This window comes from Grampus griseus, assembly GCF_964374135.1.
Source record: "Grampus griseus genome assembly, chromosome: 3".
Lineage (NCBI taxonomy): Eukaryota > Metazoa > Chordata > Mammalia > Artiodactyla > Delphinidae > Grampus > Grampus griseus.
The window spans coordinates 129,315,081-129,334,048 of NC_139019.1; the positions used below are offsets into that span (position 1 = coordinate 129,315,081).

Sequence of the window (18,968 nt, forward strand, 5' to 3'; positions counted from 1 at the left end):
AGGACGGAGAAGGCCTTGCCTACCTGAGAGAACTTCCGGGTCAAGCAGCCGGTCCAGCCGGAAGGAGCTTGGCGAGGGTCTGGTGAGTGAGGGATAGTTCGCGGTCGTTGTCTAGGGCTGGGGCGGGGTGGGGGTGGGGGTGGGTTACTAGCGGTGTCGAGGCGTGGGTTTGAGCGGTGGGTTGGGGTACAACGTGAAGGAGGGTGGGGTATCCGCTGCCCTTTTGCAAGCCTGGCCTGGGCTGCAGGAGTTCGGCCGTCGTATATTTACGGAGCTCCACATACCTGCCAGGCACTTCTTTGGGCGTTTGGGACATACTGGTTTACGAGCGACTGTGGCTTTGCTCGCAAGTAGTTGACAGCCTAGCGGAGGAGACCGACTATAAACAGGTGAACAAACAAACACGATTATCTAAGACGGTAGTGAGTGCTTTAAACAAAATTAAGCAGAATAAAGTGACGGAACGAAGCGAGGGAGTAAACCTTTTGAAGATCTGGTGAAGAGTATTAGAAGCAGAAGGAATAGCAAGTGCAAACGCCTTCTTGTGGGAACAAACCGAGCCAGGCCAAGGAAGAGGAAAAAGGCTACTGCGCGTGGAGCAAAAAGAGGAAGATGAGACCAGAGACTTAAACTGGCCAACCCTTGTAGGGGCTGTGAGCCAGGAGAAGGATTTTGACTTTTATTTGGAAAGCAGTGGAAAAGCACTGAAGGTTTCTGTGCCCAAGAGTGACATGCTGTGATTTATGACTTTAGGTTACTCCTGACCCTTCATCAGAAAGATGCACCTCTTCACTTGCCCTTGGACAGTGGAATGCATGAAACCCAAAATGACGGCCAGAAAAGCATTAGAGACAGCCTCCCTGTAGAGATGTGAAAAACTAAGTCCCAGAGAGGTGAAGGCACCTGGCCTTTTAAGAACCAACGTCTTCCAACTCCATTTAATGCTTTCAGAATGACCATTTTAATGTCTATACATAATTGTCACTTCCTAAAACTCTTCAGATGGTTTCCTTTGCTTTGATGGTGCTTCTCTAAATTTAGGGGCATCAGTATCACCTGGGAGCATGTTAAAAATGCCTATTCCCAAAAAAAACAAGAACACTTTAAGTATAAAATAGAACATGTTTTCCTCTGATTTTCTGTTGTAATGAAAATGCATAAAATTGGAGGTTTAAGAATAGAATCTTGGCAAGCCACTTAACTGTCTTATCCTTAAAATACTGCTGATGATAATTATAATAGAAAGTGTTCAAACTTTTTGGTCTTAGTATCCCTTGACACTTTTAAAACTTATTGAGAACGTCAGAGAGTTTTTGTTTGTGTGCTTATAACTATCAATATGCCATTTTTCCCCCTCACCCCTTCCCTCGCCCAGAGTTCCCTCATACCCACCCTCACCCAGCACTCCCTGACACCCTCCCTGTCCCAGAGTTCCTCAGTATGCCATTTTATATATCAAAACAGCTTTTCAAAAATTGTTAATTTATTTAAAATGATACATTCATTACATGTTAACATAAATAGCATTTCTATGAAGAATATTTTCCAAAAAAAAATTATGGGAAAGAATGGCACTGTTTTACATTGTTACAAGGTTTTTTTTAGTATCTGGCTTAATAGAAGACAACTAGATTCTCATATCTCCTTCTGCATTCACTCTCTTGTGATAGCATTCATTATGTAGCCTCTGGAAAACTGCACCATATTGTGTGAGAATGAGAGAGAAAAGAGCAAATAATTTTCTAATATTAATACGAAACTCATTTTGAAAAAGTCTCTGGGACCCCCAGAGGCCCCTGCACCACACTTGGAGAATCGCTGAATTACAGTAAGGTTTTGAAAATCAAAAGATACATGATTTGTAAGTCATTAAAACTACATGCACGGCAAAGATGCAGATGCCCAAGAAATCTGCATCTTTATTTTTTTAATAAATTTATTTTATTTATTTATTTTTGGCCGTGTTGGGTCTTCGTTGCTGTGCGCGGGCTTTCTGTAGTTGCAGTGAGTGGGGCTACTCTTCGTTGCAGTGCACGGGCGGTGGCTTCTCTTGTGGAGCACGGGCTCTAGGCGCGCAGGCTTCAGTAGTTGTGGCTTGTAGGCTCTGGAGTGCAGGCTCAGTAGTTGCGGTGCATGGGCTTCTCATTGTGGTGGCTTCTCTTGTTGTGGAGCACGGGCTCTAGGCGCGCAGGCTTCAGTAGTTGTGGCTTGTAGGCTCTGGAGTGCAGGCTCAGTAGTTGCGGTACACGGGCTTAGTTGCTCCGAGGCACGTGATATCCTCCCGGACCTGGGCTCGAATTGGTGTCCCCTGCATTGGCAAGCGGATTCTTAACCACTGCACCACCAGGGAAGTCCCACATCAAGCACTGTAACGCCAGAGTCCATGTTCCTGACCACATAGCCATGATGACACTGTAACTTTGATCTTGCAAAACTGGAAGAATTGTATTGTGTGGCTATCGTTTGAACTATGTATATACTGGACAGGTAGATCTGAGCATGAGAGTGAGGAGTTCTTTTTTAGTTATACTGAGTTTGAGATACTGGGAGGGTGTGGGGGCAGGGGGAGGTTCAGACTATAGAGAAAAAAATGGGCAAGGAGATCATAAGTCTAAGCTTGTCATATCTATGTCTTTGTGTAGCTTCATAAGCAAATGCTTATGGCAAAAATGATCAAAGTCAAGGGCATAACAACTAACCATGGTTTGAAGCACAGCTTCAGCAAATACAGAGGGTGTTCCTCAGTGTACCAGAAAATATGCTGACATTTGAGCCAAGTGCCCAAAGGCCAGTGATGAGGTGTGTGATGGCTCTAAGATGCTGTTGGGAGCATAAGGGCTATTTAGAAACTTTTTGGAAAATGACCCTCAAAATGATGATTTCTGTTTGCGTATTACTAACCTTTTAATGTTATCTATAGCAGTGGTCGAGTATAAGCACAACAGCTTTACATTTGTTCTCTGAAAGGATAGAGGAGTGCTAACAGCCTGCTCTTCATTTTTTTTTTATCCCCTTTGCCAATTCAAAATGCCACTCTGACCATTTGTGTGCCTCGTGTAAGGAGCTTCTCCATTTTTCAAGTGTAACAGTGCAGGCTGAGGAGAGTGGATAAGCTGTAAATACAGCCTTGAACGCAGTTAGCTATGGAGAATGAACCGTTAATATCCCAGTATACTTGCAGCAAAAACCAATACCATCTGGGCATCAGTGTTTTTCCTTCCTTTGAATTATCCCAGAACTATTTCTGCAAACAGCTGTTTCCTCAGCCAACTTAATATTGAGCCACAAGAATGGAAGTTAGCCACATTACTTCCTTATTTACTTCTGTTGAAAATTGGAAGAGAATGGAAATATTTCTTCTCTCAGAATTTGGCAGGAACAGCAACAAGGCAATCTGTTAGGGATGATAGCTTAGGCGCTTTTCTTTCTTTTTCTTTTTTAATGATATAGCCAATATCCAGAATGATTCTGGAGGGTAAAATCATCTACATTTCTGATTATTCATGATCCTAGAAAAGCTAACGTTTTAGTGTACCTGAAAGATGAAAAAGGAGTTAGATTAAACTTAAATATCACACTTTTCAGTTATCCTATTCATGCTGAAGAAAGGTAATAAAACATTCTACCAAGTAACTTCATCCACAAGCATAGCATAGCCCCTTTTAGCTGTTTACAGGAAGGTGGCACTTTGATTTTCCTTTTTGAACTCTTTCTTCTTAGCCTCCAAATGTCAGCTGCTCCATTGAGAATAGCAGGCATGATATTATGCAAAGTCCCAAACTTTTAAGTGAGTTGCATTTCTAAAATTCATGAAGTCCTCCTTTCTCTTTTGTTTTCACAGCACAGTTACACTTCTCTTCAGTACTTCTCTTGTATATAGTTAGCTGTCTCTGCCCCTGCCTTCCAGGTTTTGCTGAACTCAGTCTTTTTTCTCCTACCTGACCGTTTCTCCATTTCCTTCATTGTTTGCACAGTCAGCCTTCATTTTTGTGGTTTTAATTTTGAATAAAATTAGATAAAGATGTTTATTTCTTTTAACATCTTTATTGGAGTATAATTGCTTTACAATAGTGTGTTAGTCTCTGCTGTATAACAAAGTGAATCAACTATACATATATCCCCATATCTCCAAGATGTTTATTTCTCAAAAAAAAAAAAAAGGGCTTCCCTGGTGGCGCAGTGGTTGAGAGTCTGCCTGCCGATGCAGGGGACACGGGTTCGTGCCCCGGTCCGGGAGGATCCCACATGCCGCGGAGTGGCTGGGCCCGTGAGCCATGGCCGCTGGGCCTGCGCGTCCGGAGCCTGTGCTCCGCAATGGGAGTTGCCACAGCAGTGAGAGGCCCGCGCACTGCCAAAAAAAAAGTCATATTGAAGCCAGGAAGTAGAATTCTATCAGGAGCCAGAGCAGCATGTGTGAGTCCCTCTGTCTCTTACCCTCTGCAGCTCTTTCCACCACCAGCAGCCCCTATCTCCTGTCTCCTCTCTCTTTCCCTTCTCCACCCCTGTTGTCCTTTCTCTAACCTGATTGCCTCAGCTCCCTATAAGGCTTCTGTTCCTCAGATGGCCCTAACCCACAGTGTCTCAATCCAAATTCCAAGAACAAGATTCTTCTTAGCCAGTGGGTTGACTTCCTCCTGGGCCCAAGAAGGCAGGGCTCCAAAAAGGGAAACACGGGCTAGGTAGATCACAACAAAAGCTCTCTACCACAAGCTCAGGACACATTAAAAACAATGTAATATAATGGCTGGGCTCCAAGGTCAGTTTACAATTCCTGTTTGATTCATATAATTGTAAAATATTTATTTGCAATGAGAAAAAGAGGAGTGTGAAATTTAAAGACTGAAATTACCTAGTGGTGTTTCCCCTCCCCCCTCCATGATTTTTAAATGGTTGCATGGTATTCCAAGTAAAAGTGTTTTATTTATCTTAAATAATGGCTTTGCTGTAAGGTGTAGATTTTAGCACCTGAAAGGACCATCAACAATAATAATATCTAGAGCTTATTCAGTGATTACTATTACCAGACTCTGTGTTTTTTATATACTGTCTCATTCAGACCTTGCAATAGTCCTGTGAAAATAGATGCTATTATTTTCCCTGTTTTAAAGATGGGGGGACTGAGGCACAGAGAGATTAAATCATTAACAAAAGTCATAAGGCTGGTTAGAGTCAGAGCTAGGATTCGAGCCCAGGAAACCTGGTTCCAGAGTCTGTACTCTGAACTTCTCTGCTACCCTGCCTTTATCAGAGGCCAGCAAGTATGATGTTCCAGGGTAAACAATCCAGAATGTAATCTGAGTAATAGTTATCTCGTATTGGAAGTGTTCAGACAGTCTGGAGCAGGGCTATTGTAAAGGAAATGAGGAAGTATATTAGTGGTTGCTAGTCCATGGACCCTCTGCCTCAGAATCACCCAGGGAGCTAATTAAAAACCATGAATTCCAAAGTCCAAACGCAGAGGTTCTTATTCATCAGGTCAATAGGTCTGGGGTGGAACCCAGTAATCTATATTTTTAACAAGTTCTCTAGGTGATTGTGATATTCAGCCTGGCTTGGAAACTCTGGACTTGGTAATCTTTTATTGCCACCATTATCTCCTAGGACTAGATGGTAAATGAAGACTTTGAGGGTTAGTGGTTGGTTCAAGGAATGCATTTAGGCATTATGCCTTTAGGATCTTTCGAGATTACAACATTGGTTCTTTTTGTCTCAGAGAATATAACAAGTGCTAGTAAATGCATGTGGGCCTGAATAATTATGATCCCTGTCGTATACCATTCTTCAATTTACAAAGATCCATAACATACTTGGTTATATTCAAACTATTCTCTATCAGTAAGTATTTATTGAACATGTGCGAGTTACGAAACATAGCATCAAAAAAATACAGTCCCTGTGCTTAAAGGGCTCATAGGTGAGATGGTGTAGACTGCCTGGTAGTACAGAGCAGCATATACTAGAGCCAGGTGAATAGTGTAATGGTGAGGGCTACAGGGGTCAGGGAATAGCCATCCTGCATCCAGGTATACTCTGGATCCATACGGGAGGAAGAGCCAGGCCTTGAGAGGAGGCTCAGGGAAGCTGCATGAAGAAGGGATTCCATACAGCAGTAACACTGCCAGGACACTATTGCCCTACAGCCCTGTCACGTGGAGGCTGTCACGTGGAAGCTGTTCATTCCCCTGAAGCTCCTGATCTCAGAGCAGGGAGAGTGAGTCCATTTCTTCTATTTCCAGTGTCTTCTACCTTAGCTGCCTTGATCCTGGGGGAACATTAACACCCCCTTACATGAGGTACCCCACTTTTGAGCCTCTCAGTTCTTTGACTGCTTCACCTTGGACAATTATCTCTTTCACTCACTTCAACCTGCCACTCTAGTTCCCAAAGTCTACCTCCAGTTTTGCTGTTGGTCGAAACTGCTCCCCTCCAGAATCAGGAATCAGACCCATTACTCTCTGGCCACAACTTGTAGCTCTTTTTCCTGAACACCTTCTAACCAGTGACCCCTCTGCTTTTTCCCTGCCCCCATCCCTTTACCTAGATGGCTCTCTTGCATTCTCGATTCCCATTTATCCTCAGGTCCTATTGCACACCTTACTTTCTCAGGGAGGCCTTCTGCGACATTGTTAGCTCTCCATGTTGGGTGCTCCTGTGGCATCCTGTACTTTCCCTTGGGTAGCATTTAGTGTATTTTGTATGTACTTAGTGTCTATGTCCTCTACCTGACGGAGCTCCGTGAAGGCAGAGACGGTGTCTGTGGTAGAGTAGGTTGGCACAAAGTAGGTGCTCAGTAGACACAGTTGAATAGATTAAAATGTATACCTCTGGTCTAAAATAGTAGGTTCTAAACTCTGTAGTAAGAAGCGGTGGGGAGCAAAGGAGTGGCAGAATAAGAAATGAGGTGGTATTAGAATAAAGTGGAGTTCTGGGAGGTTTGTTTTGTTTTGTTTTTTTCAGTTTGAAAGCAGTCACTGTTTATTAACTGACCAGATTACAAAAAGAATCGTGGTAGATACCTTAGTTCATCCTTCTAATAAGCCTGTTGATCTGGTCTTCCCTGTTGCCAGCATCTCCACCTTCTACAAAATGGGTGGTCTTTTTCTTCATTCCACCTCGTGGAGAAGACAATTTGAAGGGCCACAGGAAGTTGTTTGCTTCTTTGAAACGTTTTCCAACAGTATAGATCTCATGAATCAGATCCTCCATGCAGATAATACCGTATTTGCCAAGAGATCGAGCAATCAACACGTTATCCATCAGGGCATTTCGCTTCTTGTTGCTTTTGCCATAACCATGCTTGTAGATCAGTTCATTTACTGACTTCAGGTTTGGGTACCCCCATGCAATCAATGTATGGTTCCACGATTCTCATCATGTTAATTGAAGCCTCCTCGTGCTTCACAAACGTGCCATTGAAAATCTGACGGAGGCGAAGAAGCTGCAACATCTTTCGAACCTTTGGGCTCACACCATTGATACCTCTGATCCTGATGACAAATGCCAATTTGGGTTCCGTGGGTACGTGGAAGTTGCCAGCTTTTCTTGCCATCCCAGCCGTTCGAATTTCAGTTCTGTACATCTGCCGGTATTCCCTGTGATAGTGCTTAGCTTTTTCATAGATCAACTTCCTCCGTGCCTTTCGAAGCATCTTTTGGGCAAATTTCTTCCTCAGGCACTTGATCTTAAACTCTGTGAAATTCACTTTTTCTTAAGGGTTTCTGGCACAGCAGGAACCTTCTTTTTCTTCTCTTCTGCACTCTCCATGGTTCCAGCCAGGAAAGAGCTGTTTTGTTTTGTTTTTGTTTTCTCCACAAAGAGAGCAGGCCTCTAGCTCAGAGCCTTCAACAGATGGCAGTATCTCTAGAAGTTAATAGCATGACTTTGTTTGCATTGTGCTTATGCGTACAGTTACTTTTATCTACAGATGTGATACAGACTTTCCTTTTAACATAAATGTATGAAAGAAAAATGAGTTTTTTAAAGAAAAGCGTAACTAATAATAATTTGGTTCATGGATATAGCAAAAAAACAATCATAACGGTAGAAGAAATGAATGAAATTTGGGAAATGCCAACTTGGATGAAGCCACAGGTACTCGTTATGGAAGTCCTGGGGAAAACTTGGAGCGCTTTTTCAGCACACTCATTTCCTGTCACTGTTGAGAACCACGAGTCTAGAATAAAGGACAAAAATCACATCTGCCAATTGTAGTGAAAAAGTTGGGAGCTTACATATATCAAGCCCTAGCACAGTGCCTGGCTTACTTCAGTCATTTAATAAATGTTATTTCCATTGTTTCCACCCTCCACTCCCTCCTAATAGAGACCAGGATTCTCCTGCTAACTTATAGTATGCTCTTAAAGAGCAAGTCACAGTGAAGAGGTTAGACCAGATCACTTCTATAATCCCCTGCAGTGCCTAAGTGCTTTGTTTCCTTTAGTGTCATTTTAGTGGGGTTTTGGAAAGAAATGGAAACAAGCACATGTGTTTATCTATTTATGTATAGCAAATTCTGAAGTTCTTTGTTTTACTCTAAATAGTCCATACTTAAATTTGAAAGAGAAAATTACTGTCATCATCCAACCATCCTTTCAAGGTCTAATGAAGATTAAATGATATTTACAACTTAATGTAATTTAGACTTTGAGTAGTTTAATGGCAAAATACAATGATCAATTGATTTTTATGTTGTATGATCAAGCAGCTTTCACGTGAGTATACAGGGGAGTAAATGTCATTTCCAAAGCTAATTATTTTGGTCCCTCATAAGAAATAAAGCTAGGTGTTTCATCCCATATTTTATAGAAATAGAATTTGAAATATTTCTTTAAGAGTCAGTGATTTTAGGGGCTTCCCTGGTGGCACAGTGGTTAAGAATCCTCCTGCCAACGCAGGGGACACAGGTTCGAGCCCTGGTCTGGGAAGATCCCACATGCCGCAGAGCAACTAAGCTCGTGTGCCACAACTACTGAGCCTGCGCTCTGGAGCCCGTGAGACACAACTACTGAGCCCGTGCTCTGGAGCCCGTGAGACACAACTACTGAGCCCACGTGCCACAACTACTGAAGCCCGCGCACTGCAACGGAGAGTAGCCCCCACTCACCGCAACTAGAGAAAGCCCGCGTGCAGCAGCGAAGACCCAAGGCAGCCAAAAATAAATAAATTAAATAACTAAATTTTTTTAAAAAGAGTCTGATTTTAAAAGAGGAATCAAATTACCAGGAAGTTCATCATAATCACATAGATTCTTAGACTGGGATATCATTTTGCTTTTATTTATGATATTTTACTCTTCTTTTAAATGTGTCTGACAATCTTTCCCTGTAGTTTACATCTGTATTTCTACCAACTAGACATTTAAGGTGTCAGTTCCTCCCTTAGCTAATTTTATAGACTGAGCTAGAAATCTGGTATTCTTACAAACTTAAATATACTGAATTTTGTTTCTTGATATTGAAGAAATTATTAAAGGAAAATTCTTTTGTCTAACATTCTTGCCCAAGAGGGAGGTTCTATAGCCTCAGAAGTCAGTAACTATTTATGTACATGTAGTAGTGCAGTTTTCTTTCTGATGTTAAAACAAAAAAACTACTTCAGGTAGCCCTGTATTATTTATATCTTATATGTCTGTATACTTGAATTACTCAAATTTTGAGCTCCATGGTTATGATTATAATGTACCAGTTGATTTAAATTATTGATATAACAGCATTTGGTAATGGTGCAGGTGGAATAAAAGATCATTAAGCTAAATATTTTAACCTTCATTGGCTCCCTGTTGCTTGGAGTTTGTCAGAGTGAAATAGAATCACAGCATTTCAGAACTAGAAGGGCCCTTAGAGATTGTCTCATCCAGTCCCTCATTTGACACATGAGAGAACAAGCCCGACTACTTGCCAAGGACCTACAGCTAGTTAGTAGCAAAGCTAATACCAGAATCTAGGTCTGCCGTTTCCCAATTCAGTGCTCTTTCAACCGATTCCGTTGGGATTTTTAGGTGGTGGTCTCTCTGTTTCACTCCCTAATGTTGATGCCAATTATTCTAATCAGTTTCACATCTGTTTATTTTTAGGACATAGAGTTTCACCCCGTTATGAGTCTTTCCTGGTTAAACTTTATATCTGGCTTTCTTTTAGGTTGGTCTCCACTCATCTCTTTTAATCTTGAAGACTTCAAAATATACCTGGATCTACCATTTTTTTTGAAAACTCCAATACCAAGCAATCAATGACCCACTGTGCTCTTGTTATAATATAGAAGCTTTTCAGTTCTCCAAATCTAGACAAGATTTTCTCCCATTTTCCCATGAAGCCACATTGTTGTTTATTCACTTTAGTGGTGAGTGTTACTGTGCCAGCTGCTTTTGCTTTGGAAGATGTAGGCTTCAACCAAATGACCCCTCTGGGAGCAAATCATAGTTCTTCCAATGCATCATTTCTCCCAAGTTTTGAACTCTCAGCAGATTCCCACTCAGGTGATGATGTCATCATAGCCAGAGAGGGAACTAGTGTTTCAATTGAGTGTCTTCTCACAGTCGACCACTATGAAGGTGTCTATTGGTACAACTCAAAAGGACAGCAGCTGGATAACAGAGGCAGAGGTAACTATGCCAGAGTATAATTAATCAAGGTTACTCATTTCCTATTCTTTCGTCTTGGTTTTAAGGCATATTCAACAAGAAATCTCTAAGATGAGGTACTACAGTAAATAGTTAAAACTTTGGAAGGCCTGGAGTATTATACCTATCAGAAAAAGCAAAATAATGGTAATTACTTAACCAGAAGAAAATAAATAGAGAATAGTTATAAATTTAAAAGGTGTTCACATAATGATGGTGAGCTATTTTCTCTCCTCTTGGTGAGCTGGTTTCCTTCTTCATTCAAGGTAGACTCCATCAGGGTTGCTGCATACAGCTGTGCAGGCTACACGCTGCACAACTCCAGGGGCGCCATTCACCTAGACTGTAATGTGAGTAGTACAGAGTGCTGGCCCTGTGTGAATACAGAAAGAAGGATTTGGGTTAGACTTAGAGTCATAAATAAAAATGTTTTGCTCAGAAATGAGTTACTAAAAATGTTGGAGGAAATCCAGGATGTTTTTAAAAATAGTTATAAAGATCTGTGCATAAAACTTTAAGTCCCTCGGAATCAGAAGGGCACTGAGGAGGAACTCTATAAGCCCTTTCTATTCTATACCTTAATTTACTTGAAAACAGGAGAGTTTCCCTTGTATTATTTTTTTGTTTGTCAGTCTTAAAAAATCACACAAACATCATAATAATGTGACCAAGGTCTTCTTTTTGACAGGTTTTTATTTGATTATGCTGTTTATGAACCCGTAAACACATCTTAATCAGAATACTATTTCCTTTAATTAGTGTTCTGTTAGAAAGATTTTTTTTTTTGAAGACTACTTGTGTTAAAACACCTTAGGAAGAAATCTCCATGAAATATCAATGGGATAAAGATTAAATTCTGGGATCCTCACAAGCTACACTTTTCGGAAAAGGCCCCTTTATATTTTTTGCTAGAAAGATAGTCTAATCTCTTGGAATATAAGGATATTTGGCTATTCATATTAGAGTGGAAAACAGAAAAGGAGACAGATGGTGCTTCCTTCTAAAGTGTACGCTAAACATTTTAACCTTCTGCAAACTGAGTAACTGGCCACCAAGGGATTGAAGAGTTTGAATGTTAGAAAGAACAGAGCTTCTTAAGAATATAGACCTATTAAATCAGAATCTCTACAGTGGTGCCCAGAAATCAGAATCTCTAGAGTGGTATTTTGAACATGGTTTGGGGTTCCCTGTTTGGATCCACTGAACTAGACTCTTATCTCGTTTGGCTCTAGGGTCCTAACAAACCCATTTAAGATGTGGGTTAATCAATATGATTATTACGGAGTGACTGTATAGACAAAGCTTTGGTCAGAATGAGACCAGCCAAGTGGAATGACAGTTTTATTTTCCTATTTTGCCCTTACTTTGAAAACCACTAACATCTGTCATTGATGCTTTCAGCAGCAGCTCTGGACAATTATAGTAAATTTTATGAATCTCAAGTGAGAAGAGTTTAAAGAGCATATTAGTCTAGTATAAGGTTCATAAATCTTGAGCTATTATCAGCAAGTGAGCTAGAGAGTTCAGATTGTGGTTATAGTGGTTGATGAATGGAGTCTATGTAGTTCATCATACCGTGGATTCACAGGGTATCCTTTTCATAGCTCCAAGTTTATAGAACAGAAGTTTATAAAATAATGACTCTATTCATAACTACATGTTTTCCTCTTTTTACTTTAGTAAAAATATAACTAGAATTTAGATAAATTTTGATGATGATAAGAATGGGCACAATCCACAGTACTTACTAATTGATGTGCCACCCAAATAATCCTGAACCACAGAATCTCAGGGATGAAAGAGATCTGGAAGATTAGACCTTGAAATGGTGCTTAACAAGCAGTCACCCAGCCTCCTCTGGGACACCACCTCTAGGCATTGGGACTCATACCTACACCGCACATCTATCCCATCTTTGAATGGCTTTCATAGTTAAAGCACAGAGTACACTGAGAACTTACCACAAAGGTGAGAATTGTGCAGGCAGAGCCAAGTTGGTTTTTCTTTTCCAAGTTATTAAAGGATGTTGAATCACGGTGGGTGGTCAGTGTGCTTTGTTTTTCATACTCATGTGCTTTTGTATACGCGTTCCCTGAATGAAGATACCTTCACGTATGGAAGAGAGGCAGCATGTTTTAGGTTTAAGACAAGCCTAGGCATCTTAAGGGCAACTTTTTTCTCTCTCCCAAGCTGGTCATTTAGCCTCGCTTGTGAAACATATCTTTTGGCTTGTGCTTCATTTACTCCTGCCAGAAAAACAAGATACTATCATCAACCAACCTTTTCTAACAAGACAAATTAACATGTGCAAGGCATGCCAGATTAGCCACTTAGTAATTGAAGAAATGCATTAAATTGGTAGGGTTTTTTAAAAATAGTTTTTGTCTCAAATAGATAAGTTCATTATTGAAAGTAAACAGTTTAAAAGGAAGTAAAAATTACTCATAACCCATTATAAATAACCATTGTTTTATATTTCTGAGGCACATCCTTCTATTTATGAGACAGTCTAGGTAGAGACTGTGATATAGACACACACACACACGTAAATATTTCTTTTTAAGTTTAGTCATTTAGCATTATGTCGACACACCTGTCTCCCTGAAAGGCTTCTTACATCTGGCAGTGAAAAGGTAGTTATGATAATCATTAGTGTCAGGAAGATCTTGATTCCCTTTTTTAAGTCCCAGGCTGTTTAAATTCTGACTCTGAACATAAAAAGTCTGCCCTTTCTTACATCTTTTAAGGAAATAGCAGAGCCTAATAGAAGAGTTGATTTAAAGTACTCTCATGAAGAGGTGGAATATTGATAAGGCAGTTGGCATATTTAGCAATAGTATTCTTTATGCTGTAATTTTTTATTTCTGTTGGGTTATCAGGTGGAAAATGGTTGGTTTCTGATAACTTCCTGAATATCACGAACATAGCCTTTGCTGACCGTGGGCTCTATACATGTTTTATCACGTCTCCGATCCGTGCCTCCTACTCGGTCACCCTGCGTGTTATCTTCACCTCGGGAGACATGAGTGTCTACTACATGGTGGTTTGCCTGATTGCCTTTACAATCACTCTCATCTTGAATGTCACACGGCTGTGCATGATGAGCAGCCATCTTCGTAAAACTGAGAAAGCCATCAATGAATTCTTCCGAACTGAAGGGGCAGAGAAACTTCAGAAGGCCTTTGAGATCGCAAAACGCATCCCCATCATCACCTCAGCCAAGACTCTGGAGCTCGCCAAAGTCACACAGTTTAAAACCATGGAGTTTGCTCGTTATATTGAAGAACTGGCAAGAAGCGTCCCTCTGCCACCTCTTATTCTAAACTGTCGGGCCTTTGTAGAGGAGATGTTTGAGGCTGTGCGAGTGGATGACCCTGATGACATGGGAGAAAGAATTAAAGAGAGACCTGCCTTGAATGCTCAGGATGGCATCTTTGTCATTAACCCAGAGATGGGCCGGAGTAATTCACCAGGAGGAGATTCGGATGATGGTTCCCTGAGTGAACAAGGCCAGGAGATAGCAGTTCAGGTTTCTGTCCACCTTCAGTCAGAGACCAAAAGTATTGATACAGATTCTCAAGACAGCAATCATTTCAGCCCGCCTGATGATACAGGATCTGCTGAATTGAACTCTAACTACAAAGATGGGGCATATGAAAGCTGCCAGCTGTGAGCTACCCCAGTACCTATAAAAATGGCTCTCAGAAAAGGAACCTGTTTCATGCAGGAAATAACATTTTTACCAAAAGATAAGTAGGACTTTCCCCTTGCTCATATTAAGCACATCAGGACATGAATTGTTACCAAAATCTTTCTAAAAATTCAGTGTTTTCCCTATCTGATCTTTCTCAGTCATTTACCGTGAGCTTGATTAAATGACACATGTTGAGATTTAAAGGGGCCTGAGACATCAGCCTAATGGGGAAAGTACCACACCCAGAATTACATGGCTTCTCTTCTGGTCATGGTTCTTCCATTGTTAGGGCTGACACTTATCTTTAGGCCTCAGTTTTCCCACTAACAAGATGAGGGATTTGCACTGGATGATATCTAAAGACTTTTCTGGCCCTCTAACTTCTTACCTGCCACCTTTAAACCAAAAGAATCTTCAGCCCATTTCTGAATAAACGCTTCCCTAGACTTTGAGTCCCTTTTTATAGAAAGGACCAAGCTGAAACTTTGTGATTTGGATTCCCACACCAATGCTATGCATAGAGGTGTGGGTGTTTTTCAGATGTCTTGCTGGTGGAGCATACAGTTGTATATGCTAGGTTGAATGTCTCCAGTGTAGCCCATGTCTGTATCGTTATACAGATACCGGGGAGCTAACTGCTCATTAGTAAGCTACTTTCCATGAGTAAATTGGAACTTGTGGGGGTGTATCATGTCTTTTTAACTTACTGAGGCATCATTTAGCTCATTGAGCCGGCAGTGATTTCCCAACTGTTCTCCAAAAGTTAACAGTTCGTTCCTAAAGAATAACGTCTTCATTGTTTTTAGAATAAGAAACAATGTCAAATCATCTGTGTCTGGTAAATTAATGGATTTTGACATTTCTGTTCATAGAATTTCTCAGGCTTTCCCTGTTTAAAAGTACTGGACTCTATGAGATAGTTCTGTGTTTGGGATCCCATTCCAGGAGAAAACCCACAGCTGAATTCCTCTTCAGACCTCTGTCAACACTCTTGCCCTCCGTGGTCTTTAATATGGTGCTAAAGGTTGCATGCCTTTATCTTGTTCATCTTGTTTATATTTTATTGTTGAGGTTTTTATTTTTGTGTACTTCAGGTGTAGAATTTTGAGCTAGAGCTGCTTTTGCGGCCTTTCCAAGAAGCACTAACCTGAAATAAGATTAGATAATGGTGTGTGGTGTATGTTACTATATTAAATATATAGATACTAATACAGATGGATATATATATACACACATACAGATGATCTAGACATAAAGAGGGAGAAAAATTATGAGGGATGCCACCTGATTCAACTGTGTATAATAAACACTTAGGACAGTATTTCTTGCCTGGCTGAGATCGGATATAATGGAATTGTACATACTCTTCAGAATAATTTCTTCAGCTACAGTAAGCTTGGCGTCATATAATTTTAAGAACTTGGCAGTGGAGCTCCGTGTGCTTCACGTTTCTTCATTTGGCTTCTGATTACTGAAGCATTACTTGAACAGAGGTTCCTGAGAGAAATGTTTGGGAGAGGTTTTTATCAGGATTTTAATTTCAAATGGAGGAAGGCAGGAAATTCGAAGTGTGACCAGATAGAACTCCTTTCTCCTTTGTGAAGGCTTATCAGAAGTAATACATCTGCTCTCGATAGCATGAATGAATCGATGTGCAGTTTTATCAGATGGCATTACAGATAATGATAATGCTGCCTTTTCTGTCTCTCAGGCTGTTTCCATGGAAACCTCCAGAGCCAAACAAAAGCTACCCGTCATTTAGCCAAAGCTTGTCTTGGCTCATAGACCTGTATTTCTTTAAAGAACACTGTTTTCATACATTTGGCTATGAGAGCAAGGGCTCTTCAACATGCCCTAGATTATAGAACACTTTTTCCCTTCCCAGAATGTTTCTCTTGAAAATGTAAAAAATTTTTAAATCCCTTGTCTGAGGTCTATCCCCTGAATGTCCCTCAGATCTTTAGATAGCACCTTGCAACCTGTCCCAATATAGCAGGTTTGGGGTCATTTTTAGAATGTAGCTTGTCACATTAAAGAGAATGGATTTATCCCACATGTTCTCATAACAGACATGGGCATTTGGGACCTTAATGTAGACATATTTAATGATCAAAGTCCTGAGAAACAGGGCTTTGGAAAAATACAAGAAATATTGGGAAAAAAATAAGTTTGCACAATACTATATAACAAGTATAGGCTACTCCAGTGTATCCTAGATAAATCACTTTAGAAATGTAACGGTGACTTAATTTGGTGGCCAAAGTAACTGGATTACTTTGAATATTCCAGGTTAAGGTGCCACTGATAAGGAATTAAAGTAGGTCAAAATTTAAGTGGAGCTGGCATTACTTTCTAAATCTAGTTGTTCAGAGGAAGAAAACCACACTCACTAACATTTTCTGTAGCTAATCAAATACTCTTCATATATTATTAATACTCATGCTGTCTTTTTGTAAAATCCTTAACCTTTTGAACTTAAACTCCAGTAACAGTCTTTTGACAATAGTGGTAGTGTAATTATCCTTCTGTCTTGCTAGATTTTATGGTTAGTGAAAATGCCTTTACTCAACAAACTGTATTTGAAATAGTTATGTCATCTCATTTACAAATTCTGTCTTGTATTGTGATTTAATGAACCTTACTGTCCTTATGAAATGAAATGGTGGCTTTGTGAAATAAATTTACCAAAAATAGACATGTGAACATTTTTAGAGATTCCTTACCAGCTGAAATCAGACAGACAGGCATCTTTTGAGCTGATACCGCGATTAGTTTATAGGCAGTTTGATAAGCCTGTCCTCAAAGTCGCATCCGTTCTGATAGTTTAGTTCTTGAGTCTGGCCCAGTGAGCGTTTATATTTCCTACCAACTACCTTGATATAAATATCTTGGGAGTCGCTGACCTGGAATGGTTTGAGGAGGCTCCCGGCTTCTTCACCTCACTTACCACGTATTTTAAAGTCGAAATACCCAGCTTTCCTTTTGTCCTCCAGCCACAGTGAACCCCTTGGCACAGTCCTCTCCACGCCCTGCATGTAGTTTCAACCTAAATCAGAGTTTGTATTCTGTGTCACAGAGCAGCATGGGAGCGTAAATGCTTGTTTTCCAGGGCCCGGCCAGTCATGGGTGCTAGCCTTGCCTCCTCACACCAGCTACGGTAACACAAGTATACCAGATTTCCTGAATCACTATTAAGAGAACACAGTCTTTTGTCCCCTACGCCAGCAATGTTAGAAGTGCTAAGCCTTGGGCTTCCCTGGTGGCGCAGTGGTTGAGAGTCCGCCTGCCAATGCAGGGGACACGGGTTCGTGCCCCGGTCCGGGAAGATCCCACATGCCGCGGAGTGGCTGGACCCGTGAGCCATGGCCGCTGAGCCTGTGCGTCCGGAGCCTGTGCTCCGCAACGGGAGAGGCCACAACAGTGAGAGGCCCGCATACCACACACACACACACAAAAAAGTGCTAAGCCTTATGCATAAACTCCTAGATTCTCAACACATTTCATAAGAGTAAATGAGTTGTTTAATATGGTTCAGATGATGTTTAAATGGTTACCATGTTAATGAATACTTACATTATAATTTTGTCCTTTTTTAAAAAAAGTTGAATTTAATGTATTAAATGTTCAATGGAGTGTATTTCATTTGTCTGAAGTCTTCTATAGAGATACATTCTTTTTTTTTTTTTTTTTTGCGGTTGACAGTCGAAGTCTGTACCTTTTTATCAGGAAGGCGATAGCTTTCCAGAAGCCTCACCTGACTTCCACTATACAGCTTCCAGAACTAGGTTACATGACTACCTGCAGTAACTGTAAGAAAGCTTGGGAAGATGAAATTGTATATTTTTTCACTGGACATATTGCAGCAAAGTGTTTTATTATTAAGAAAGTGAAGAATGGAAGTTGTAGGCAACTGGTAATGTGCAACAAGGTCAACTTCACTTGAATTACAGGAGCAAAATGTGGTTGTGTGGTGGATATAGTTGCAAACCATGTTCCTTGAAGATACTCACATGTATGGATGAAGAATGTTGTGTACCATATCAGTAAACAAAGGATGTTGCAGCCATCAAGCCATCAGCCACTACAGCCACCCTGACTGTGCACCCTGAGGGGATTCAGGATGGAGAAAAACAGGATACCGGCCTAGATAGTTAAGGTGTACATCAAAGGAATGGTTTCGATGAGCCCAGGCTCTTACATCTTCCCATACATAGAGAAGTATTAAGTTCATTAACTTGAGATGTCTGGTTTTTCTTTAGTTAACTAATCTTTTGCTGTTCTGACTACCTGTTTTTTGTTGCAAAAATTCATGTATATCCTGGCTACTCCCTTACCTCTTCAGAACAGTCCCTCAGAACTATCTGAAAGGCCGCTTCCCAGGCTTAAGTCCTCAGTATGTCTGCTGAATAAAACATAATTCTCAACTTTTAGGTTGTGCATTTTTTTCAGTCCACACATGCATGAACAAAGCAAGAATCAGAAGCATTAAATCTTAGGTTAAATCTTCAAGCCATCACTTATGTAGTCTCCCATACACGTGGCTCAAACAGCAGACAGACAAGTTATGGGATTCTGCTGGGGCATAATTGGCTTATCTTAACCTATTTATTCATTATCAGATACGTACTGGCCACCTGCTATGAGCAAGCGATAACA

The 18,968-nt window shown here is 40.7% G+C and overlaps 1 protein-coding gene and 1 pseudogene across 2 annotated transcripts; one reads left to right on the top strand and one right to left on the bottom strand.

Moving 5' to 3' along the window:
* The first annotated feature begins 43 nt into the window (after window positions 1-43).
* MFAP3 (microfibril associated protein 3) lies at window positions 44-18,687 on the top strand. The gene is made up of 3 exons (XM_082652158.1): window positions 44-82; window positions 10,137-10,600; window positions 13,498-18,687. Exons 2-3 carry the CDS (start codon window positions 10,306-10,308, stop codon window positions 14,289-14,291), a joined length of 1,089 nt encoding a protein of 362 aa, XP_082508284.1. The 5' UTR covers window positions 44-82; window positions 10,137-10,305; the 3' UTR covers window positions 14,292-18,687.
* LOC309820671 (large ribosomal subunit protein uL30-like) lies at window positions 7,018-7,767 on the bottom strand (annotated as a pseudogene). The gene has a single exon. The product of its transcript is annotated as a large ribosomal subunit protein uL30-like (transcript).
* Window positions 18,688-18,968: the final 281 nt, after the last annotated feature.